The 9767-nt window shown below is 60.6% G+C and overlaps 1 protein-coding gene across 1 annotated transcript; it reads right to left on the bottom strand.

The window, feature by feature from the left end:
* Positions 1–982: 982 nt before the first annotated feature.
* On the bottom strand, positions 983–9767 carry AMN (amnion associated transmembrane protein). Its single transcript, XM_047795747.1, has 12 exons — positions 9715–9767; positions 8761–8879; positions 8616–8660; positions 3240–3327; positions 2872–3083; positions 2566–2703; positions 2293–2401; positions 2092–2174; positions 1715–1892; positions 1441–1630; positions 1259–1352; positions 983–1189 (listed from the first exon to the last, which is right to left on the bottom strand). The coding sequence occupies exons 1-12, from the start codon at positions 9755–9757 to the stop codon at positions 1097–1099; spliced, it is 1392 nt and encodes a 463-aa protein (XP_047651703.1). The 5' UTR covers positions 9758–9767; the 3' UTR covers positions 983–1096.

Genomic DNA, 9767 nt, shown 5'->3' with positions numbered 1-9767 from the left:
GCAGGAGGGGGGTTGAAACACAGGTGCTCAAGTGTCAGCTGTTTTTTTAGCTATTGTAGCAGAATGAGTGGTGGAGGGGTGGAGTGGTGGCTCCAGGGCTGCTTAGCGCAAGCAGCGTGGGTGAGCTTCGCAACAGGATGCTGGCTACAAAGCCTGGCTTCCTACCAGATGGGAATTTAAACAGTAATCCCCTGTGTTGGAAGCCGAGGGGTTACCCTTGGTGGGGGAGGGGGATGTTTCCAGATACTGGTTACACAGACGTGGTAACTTGTCAGTAGTTTTATACACGCACACGTGTGTGTGAATCGCAGTCCCACTGCTGCCCCACCAAGTGCCCACCAATGCGCGACCTCCTCAGAGTCAGCCCCGCCCCTCACCCCCCAGGTCAGAGCTGCCCTCGGAGGGGGGCGGGCAAGGCCTTGCAGCAGCAAACACCAAACAGCCCCCTACCCAGCAGACGCGCCTGCCAGGGCTCTGGCAGCCACCCCCAAGGGCCCGCTGCTCTGCCCCTGCCCCCTGCAGAGGCCGTAGACCTCCTGTGTCCCCAAGGGCAGCCCAGTCTAGCGGAAGTCCGGGTCCACCTGTCAGGCCCCAGCCCAGCCCCACGCAGCCTGGTCCTGAGCACCTTGGCCTGAAGTAGGAGGGCAGCTGGCAGCCCACTTCTTCACCCTCACCTGGCGCCTCACTCGGTTTGCCGCCCCCCGCGCCGCACCTGCAGGGCCCTCCTTTGCCGCGTGGGCTTCTCCAGAACAGAGGCGGCCCCCTCCTAGTTCTGGGTGGAACTTCGCCGACCGGATGCCTCTAGCCGCCCCACCCTGCACCCACCCAGGACTGCCCTCGCGGGTGGCCAGGCGCCTGCGGGCGAGGGCTCTGAGGACCACCCCTCACCATCGGACCGGGCCCTCCCAGCGCCCCAGCTCCCACCAGGCAGGGGCAAAGCGGTGAGGACGCAGGCGTTGGTGTGTCCACAGCTGACAGCAGGTGCAGGAAAACCCTTTATTGGACAAGGCCACCCTATCCTTGGCCAGCGGAGGGTGCGGGGATCCCGCAGGGCCCCCGACGCCGGCAGGAGAGGGCGGGCGGGTTACGCGGCTGCTCAGGCCTCCGCCTCGGCCTCGGCTTCGCCATACAGCGGATTAACGAAGTAGCTGCGGCTGGAGCTCCTGACTTCCGGCTGCGGGGCCGGGGGCTGCGGAGGCGCAGAGTCAGGGAGCCCGGCCGCAGGGAAGTCCCACCCCCACCCCGTGCGCCCCCTCACCGGGTCCACGGAGTCTGCCGTGTGGAACACCGGGTTGCTGAAGCCCAGGGGCGTCCCAGCCGGCTCGGAGGCGGCCTCGTCGCGCCTACTCCACCTGAGGGCAGGAGGAGCCCTGCGTACCTGAGCCCCGCCCCGCCCCGCCCCGCCCCGCCGCCCCGCGCCCGCCCCGCCCACCCGCTTACCTGAGCCTCCCCGCGCGGCGCAACAGCAACGCCACCAGCAGCAGCACCAGCAGCAATAGCAGCAGCGCGGCCACCAAGCCGCCTATCAGATCCGAGCGCGCCCCTGGCGCGTTCAACCCAGCAGCCGAGCTGCCTCCGATGGGCGGGCCCGACTCCCGAGCGGTCGCGGACAGGACCCCGAGGGCCTCGCCTGCAATGGAGGGTGCCGGCTCAGTCGCTCCCGAGGGGGTCGGGGCAGAGGTGGGCGGCCGGGAAAGGAGCATCTGGTCGTTACCGTGCTCCGCTATGTCCGCCAAAAGGGCCCGGGCCAGCCGCCCCGCGCTGCCCGTCTCGGGCCCGGTCTCTGCCAGCACCACCTGGATCTCTGTGTCCGCTTTCGCGCCGGAGGCCTCATGCAGGTGCGGTTGGCGCGGAACCTTGGACATGGCCATTCGCAGCCCCTGGTACTGGGGCTGGAGAGGGGGACAGAGTTGGCCCGGGGACTGCAACCCTCGGACCTGTAGGAACGTTGGAGGCAGGGACAAGCGGTGGGGCCGGCGGAGAACCGACGCAATGAGGAGGCGGAGTTGGGCCTGGGGGTCCCTGCAGAGGGGGAGGGCCCAGACCCGGGCTGCGGAGGCGGTGGGGGCGAGGGGAGCGCGGCCCCATTACCAGGGCGAGAAAGGCGTGCAGCAGCCGCGCCCGGTACCGCTCCAGGTCAAAAGCGGGGCCGTGGGTCAGCGACACGATGGCTCCTGCAGCAGGAAGGCAGTGGTCAGCACCGCGGATCTGGGTCCGAAAGGGAACCTGGGGCTCGGGGAGAGCCACGGTGGCCAGGACGTCCCAGGAGCAACGGCCGGGCGGGGCGCTCACCGCAGAGGTCGCAGCACTGCCCTTCGGGCCGGAGGGCGTCTTGGCAGGCGGCCTGGGGGCAGCGGCCGCCCAGGGGCTGGAGCAGTGCCGCGCAGATCCACGGCTGCACCTGGAAGCGGGGAAGCGGGGCTCAGCTCGAAGGCGGAGGAGGGCAGACCGCAGCGAGAGGGCCGTGCACCCCGGGGGGCGAGCAGGCCAGAGACCCCAGGGCGCCGCGGCCCTGGGCGCCGTCCGGGCGGTAACCCCAGCCACCCCAATGCGGGCCCCCCTCACCTCGGCGTTGCCGCAGACGCAGCCCGACGGGTCCGCGCAGGCCTCGGGGTCCACGCTCAGCGCGCCCGACCCGTGGAAGCGCAGGCGGCCTGCGCGGGACGCCAGGAAGGCAGCCAGGTCCTCGTCGCGCGTGAACGTCTGCGGTGGCCAGGCACCACCGGAGCCAGACCGAGGACAAGACAACATTTGAATGCTCGGAACCCACAAGGCCAGCAGGGTGGGAGGTGCTCCGGGGAGCGGCACTGCCGGGCGAAGGCGCGGAGCTGAGACCCGAGCCCCCGCCCCGCGCCCGCGCGCCCAGCTCACCTGGCCCAGAGCCCGGACGCTGCGGACCCGCACGGTGCCGGGGCCGAGGCCCACCCGGAAGGAGGCGTCGGACGGGAAGACGGCGTCGTCGTGGCGGCAGGGCACGCGCTCAGCGTCCACGAAGAAAAGACTGCGCCCCGCGTCCCCCGCGCTCCACAGGCGCGGGTCGTGCCACAAGAAACGGTCGGGGTCGAGGAAGAGCGCGGAGGCTCCTGCGCGAGCCAGCGGCCCTGAGCTCCGCCGGGATGGCGCCCTTCCCTCCAGGTCCCCGCCCCCCCCGGCCACGCGCCAACCGGGGCTAGTCCTTCCCTCCAGGCCCCACCCACGAGCGCGCGGCCCAAGCCCCGCCCCCGGCCCGCCCCCCTCACCTGCGCTACAGTCCAGGTGTGAGCCGGTGTTCGGGGCGCTGAATCCAGCTCCGGAGGCCAGGACAAATTCCCCGTCCAGTGGCAGGAGCTGTAGGAAGCACAGGCTGAGGCAGCGCCACGCGGTGGTCTGGAGATCAGAGCGTCCCCTTCTGCCCCTCCCCTTTGCAGCTGGGGAAGAGAACCTAGGCCCTGACCCAGGAGTGGGCAGGTGAGGTCAAGGCCTGAGGCCACCTCGCCCTGGCTGAGGGTCAAATAGGCCAGAGGGAGCCAGCCTGAGACCCGGGAGCGTGAGGAGTTCGGGGCACACTGACTCTTGTCAGGGCCATTCCCCCTCCCCAGTCACCCCTAAAAAACTACAACCCATGGGCTTGTGGGTTCCAGGAAGCCAAGCTGCTGGGGAGTCTGGAGGCAGCCTGACCTGTGAGCAGGGGAGGCGGCTGCAATTGCCAAGGTAGCAGGGATGGTGGGAGGTGGGGCCTTGGAGTCACCTGTGTCTTCCCCGCAGCCTGGGCAGCCCCTCCACCACAGAAGCCCAGGCCTCAGGTGTCAGAGGAAATAAGGTATAGAGAAGGCCTGACGAGGGAGGACTGGCCGCCCCCGCCAGGCCCTTCGGTGCCTCAGGATGAAGCCCCTCCTCCTTCCCCTCCGGGCTGAAAGTGAGGGCGGGGCCAGGGGAACTCCTCCATGCAGGGGTCACAAGGGGTTCAGCATCTCAGGGGACATCCATCCAGGGCCCAGGTTTGTGTCCCAACTTGGGCTGTAGGGCCTGCCTTTCAGTGTGTCATCACCCAAGCACTGGGCCTGACCAAGAGGCCGGTGCTGGAAGGCTTCAAGGTCACAGGCCAACTACCTTCTCAGCTGAGGGCACAGCACTGGGACTTCAAGGCAAACCCACCTACAGGTGCCAGGGGTGAGCCCTGGGGACAGGGGGACTCGCTATGCCTCAGAGGTGGGGGGAGATCAGCGTGCAGGAAATGCAAATAACACACCAAGCGTAATGTTGAAAAGGAAGAGCAAATAGGCGAGGACCGATCTGGTTGAAGAATGTGACTGGCGCCTTCCCATTAAGGAACTCTCCGGAAGAAAGGACAGAGAGAAACCAGGAGACACAGAAGCTGGACACTGAAGCACCAATATTCAGATACGGTTGCAGAGTGTGTGCGTGTGTGTGCACTGTGTGATATCCGAAGAAACAATAAAGTGTTCATTATTTGCAGAAAACTGCGAAACCTCCAGTTGAAAGCTCCCACTGAATGCCAGATAAGGCAAGTCATGGGACACTAGGTTTATGAATATCGAAGACAAAGAGAACATTCTAAAGGCATCAGAGGAAAGAATAGATCACCTGGGAAGGAAAAAAGTCAGAAATCAGGTTCCTCAGCCACAAAGATGCATGAAAATAGACGGCAGAACAGGCTAGCTAAAGACTTCCGGAGCCCACAGCCGCCTCTAGACATGGCCCTGTCTTATTTTGCATATATATGTAAAAAAAATTTTTTTTTGGTCTGTTTAGGGCCGCACGCATGGCATATGGAGCTTCCCAGGCTAGGGGTCAAAATGGAGCTGTAGCTGCTGGCCTACATACCACAGCCACAGGAACTGGGATCCCATCTGCAACCCACACTACAGCTCACGGCAACGCCAGATCCTTAACCCACTGAATGAGGCCAGGGATCGAACCCGCACCCTCATGGATACCAGTCGGTTTCGTTACTGCTGAGCCACAACAGGAACTCCAGCACTAACGAATTTTGAATGTTAGTCAACCACCTCCTGTTCCCTAAATCCCCAGTCCAAGTGTTTTCACAGGTGAGGTATACTAAACCCTCAGGGAAACTTACAGAAGTTGTTCCAGAAAACAGAAAAAGAGTGAAAACTGCTGGCCCATATCATTCAGCCAGTGTCACCTTGATTCCAAAACTAAATTAAGGACAAAACAAAAGAAGAAAAATGATAGGCTCAATTGACTTATAAACACATCTTAAAATGTTCGATGATGGCTCTAATCATGCATTTAACAAAACACGGGGATCACAGCGTTGATGTCTCAAGAGTGGGGGTAGAAAGACAGGGAAGGCTCCCATCCTGACTTCCCTGCAGTATGTATCACGGTCTCCCAGCAGGTGGCAGTGGAGAGTCCTGTGCCAGCAAAATCAGCAAGACCCAGGGAAGTCAAGTATCTTGAAGAAGTGGCTTTTTTTTTTTTTTTTTTGGTCTTTTTGTCATTTCTTGGGTGGCTCCCGCGGCATATGGAGGTTCCCAGGCTAGGGGTCCAATCCGAGCCGTAGCCACCGGCCCACGCCAGAGCCACAGCAACGCGGGATCCAAGCTGCGTCTGCGACCTACACCACAGCTCACGGCAACGCCAGATCCTTAGCCCACTGAGCAAGGCCAGAGATCGAACCTGCAAACTCATGGTTCCTAGTCGGATTCGTTAACCACTGAGCCACGACAGGAACTCCAAGATGTGGCCCTTTGACTGGCACCTGAAGGAGGAGATCCCACTTACAAGGACAGTTTGGTGCCAGAAAATCTCACTAACAAGCTAAAGGAGAGAGACATTTCATCACAACTGACGCAGGAAAAAAACATGAGAAGTTCAAAACCTATTTATGATTAAAAAAAGAAAAGCTTCTGGTAAGCTAGCAATAGATTAGAATTCCCACAATTAAATAAAATTTATGTACCAAAACTCTCAGTAAACATTATACTCAGTGGAGAAACTGGAATGCCTTCTCTTTCACATTGGAGAACGAAAAGGAAGACTGCTTTTGTCTTTTTTTTTTTTTTTTTTAGGGCTGCACCTGAAGCAGAGGGAGGTGCCCAGGCTAGGGGTTGAATCTGAGCTGTAGCCACAGGCCTACACCACAGCCACGCCATATCTGAGCCCATCTCAGATCTACTCACAGCTGTGGCAGCGAAGGATCCTTAGCCGGGCCAGGGATCAAATCCGCATCCTCATGGATGCTAGTTGGGCTCTCAACTCACTGAGCCACAACAGGAACTCCTACTTTTGTCGTTTTTTTTTGTTGTTGTTGTTGTTGTTGTTGTGTTTTAACACAGGAGAAGAGTCCTGGACAATGCTATAAGGAGCGAATAAGAAAGAAAAATAGGACTGAGAACAAAGAGGAATAAATGTCATTATTTATGAAAAATAACCAGATAGAGAATATAACTCGTAAAAATAGAATTCATAATAGAAACCAAACTATAAAGCACTTGAAAATTAGCCAGCACCACACAAGACTTCTGTGTGGACAATTTTAAAACTCTCATGTAAAGAGGTTTATAATTAATGATCTGAACAATTTGGAGAAGGCATCCATGCTCTTGAGAGGTTGGCTTGCTTGTATAAAGCTGCTGTTCACTCCCAGATTCTAGGGTTTTGGTGACATTGTAACCTACTCTACAATTTCTCTGCAACAATAAGATCTACAAAGAACTAGTCAACCTGTCACAGAAGAGTGAAAAAGACAAATTGCGGCAATGGGTATGAAGACACCCCACGGAGCCATGGCATGAGGGCGATGTGGTGCTGGCTGGAGACTAGGAGGAACCATCAGAGGAGCTGAAGGGGCACTCAGAGCCCCCACTGCACCCTCGGCAGCTGATGAGCAGTGACCACAGTGCCACAAAGCCAAAGGTCAACGCTGGGGGCTTGGAGGAGGACGTTGGAAATCAGGCCCATTCCAAGGAGAAAAATAAAGCTGGTTCCTTGGCTATTGCCCTGCTCAAACAGGTGCTCCGATGGCAAAACCGTGACTTTAACAGACACAATATATAGTTGATTAAGGTCGTGACTCTCAAGCAGGGAAGAGATGCTTAAACAAAACACCCCAAACAGTTATACGGCAGGGGGTTTGCACTGAATAGATTAATAAAAAGCGTTTGTGATCAGCAAAGGGAAACGCAGGCCACGTCCACAGTGAGAAGAGACTGGCAGTCTCTCAGCAACAACTGATGGGTGGAAAATAGGAGATTCCCCTGCAGACAAGAAAACTGGGTAGAAGTTGGAGGGGAGAAGGGTTCGGGAAGAGAAAAATCCCAGGGAGAGAAGTTCCAAACCAAAAGAAATGCAAATGAAGTCACGGAAATCGCTGTGCCTGTTACTAGGGCGACGGCTCCGCAGCCCGACAGCCCGCGGGGGTGGGAGGGGCCTCGGTGTTGGGTCCCCTCGGACTCCTGTCCCGGGGGTCCCTGGGCCGTTCCTACCCGGCTCCTCCCGAGGCTGACCCCGCGGCACGGAGGAGAGGCGGAGGAGGTGAGGGGGCGCCTCACCGGGCGGTGCGCAGGGATGCAGGTGCACTGAAGGCTCTGCACAGGGAGGAGGGCTCCCGTCCTGGCAGCTGGGCACCGGAAGGGAGAGGCGGGTGGAGAGGCCCGATCGATGAATGAACAATGAATGAATGAATGGATGTTTTCTCTTTTACGATCCCCGAGCTCTTCCGAAGGAGATCATCAAAATAACGAGGTCTGGAGAGAGCCCCCCCTCCCCCCCAGCCAAGGTCCCGGGCTCCCCACCCCCAAGGGACTCCTCTGTCCCGAGGGTGGGGGGTGGGGGGCACCAGTTCCCAGAACGCCTCCCTCTGGCTCCAGGCCCCCTGGTTGCCATGGTTACTAGGGCTGTGGAGGCGGGGCCACCGGTGCAGCCTCTGCACCCCTACGCACAGCCCCCTCCCCACCGTCCTCTTTGGGTTGGATACACGTAGGAAAGGCATAGTCATTCGGGACCTGCAGGGACCAGGACACTCTGCTCCATGTCCCCTTCCCAGGCAGGGGTGTATCTCTGGCTGCAAAGTGAGGACGAGGTCCCCTGTGCCCACCAGCCCCTCTGCATGGGGCCAGGCTTTCAGAATTAAAGCCCCTTGTGAAAACCATCACCTAACTGGAGCCACCTCCAACTGGAAATACATTCCGGGCCCCCCAGATCCTCCATCTGGGCAAGAGATGGGGTGGGGCTGCCTCTGGATCACCCTCACTTACCCACAAAGTCCAGTGGGCTCTGGGTGAGGACCCCCCACCCCAGAATTCACCCCGTGAAGCAGTTTAAGAACAAGGTCCCCTCGAGTTTCAGGCACTGGCACAGGGAAGGGCTTTGGTGAGGCAGAGAGTGGGTGCTTTCCCCAAGCAAACCTTAAGAACACAGGCCTTTGGGAGCAGGGGCCAAAGGCAGAGGGCAGTGGAGACGGGAGGTGCCCTCCACACCCCCTTCCAAGGCTGGGGCACAGCATCCCCAACCAGAGGCAAAAGGCCAGTGGCCTGCCTGGTGCTCCCTGCAGGTGGCAGCAGTCAGGAGGCAGGAAGGGGCTTTGGCTGACCCCAGTGGGGACCCACCAGCCCTCTCCAGCCCAGGCTGCATTCGCAGCCCCGCCTCACCATATCCGAGATGCTGTGACCTTCTCGCACCAGGACGGACACCATCTGGAAGCAGCAGCTCCATCAGCAGCTGAACCCCAGTTGGGCTCCCACCAGCCGGACCTCCCAGTCCCCCCACCCGAGCCCAGCATCGGGGACCAGGCACCTTGTCTGCAGGGAATTTGACAGCAGCGCCTGCGCATGGGGTCTGGTTCTGGCTCCAGTTATCGGCGGCATCAAAGTAGGTGTTGGGGACCCAGAGTTTGTAGGCGGCCCGTGTCAGCGCTGGGCAAGAGGAAAGTGAATGCTCCCCAGGCCCTTGGGATCCAGGTTCCTGCCCAGATGCCCCAGTGGCCAGGGAGGATGACCTCGCCCAGACAGGTGCAGCAGGCCGCTCAGGACCCATGGCCCGGGCACGGATGGGGGTCCCGCAGCCACCCAGACCCAGGCCCTTGACGCTCTCTGCGTCAGACCAGACCCTGCGGGAGCCTGGCCCAGGAGCTCTGACAAAGGAACTCCTACTGGATCTGCAGATCCTGCTCAAATGTGCCCTCCTCCACAATGCCCACCAAGATCACCTCCGAGCCTGCTCCCAGTTTGCCCCGCACTGGCACAGAGGCCTGGGCCAGGCAAGGATGGTGACAACCAAGGGAGGAAGGTGGATGGGGTAGCTGAGGCTCTGGCAAGAAGAAGGGCCCGGGGGGAAGGCAGGGCCCGGCCAGACAGTCTCCAAACCAACAGGAGCTGTGTCCTGAGGGAGCAGCGAGGGCCTTAAGGGAGGGGAAGGGGGCGGGATGCCCCCCGCCTGGGTGTGACAAGTGGGGGACAGGCCGGCAGCAGAGCCCTGCAGCCTCCAGAGCTGTCACTGCTTCCTGCAGGGACGGTGCCCACTTCGCAGACAGAGGAATTACGGGAGGGCAGGTGCAGGTCCGAGCAGTCGGTCCAGCCAGGGTCCCGGCCTCCAGCCTCCCTTGGCCTGAGCTGGGTGGGGTGGGACGGGGCGCTGTGCTCGGCCACCGGGGAGGCCCTGCTGGGTCTTACAGACCCTCAAGCTCTCACTGCCCACCCTCGGGGGACCTTGGCCTCTGGGCGTGGAGCCCCCACAGTGCCCCCCACTCACCGCAGAGCTGCAGCCACAGCAGGACCCGGCCTGGCGCACCCATCTCGCCTGAG

Source organism: Phacochoerus africanus, chromosome 9 (genome assembly GCF_016906955.1).
Source record: "Phacochoerus africanus isolate WHEZ1 chromosome 9, ROS_Pafr_v1, whole genome shotgun sequence".
Taxonomy (NCBI): Eukaryota; Metazoa; Chordata; class Mammalia; order Artiodactyla; family Suidae; genus Phacochoerus; species Phacochoerus africanus.
The sequence above is the reverse complement of the archived record's forward strand: the minus strand, read 5'-3'. Positions and strand labels throughout refer to the sequence as shown.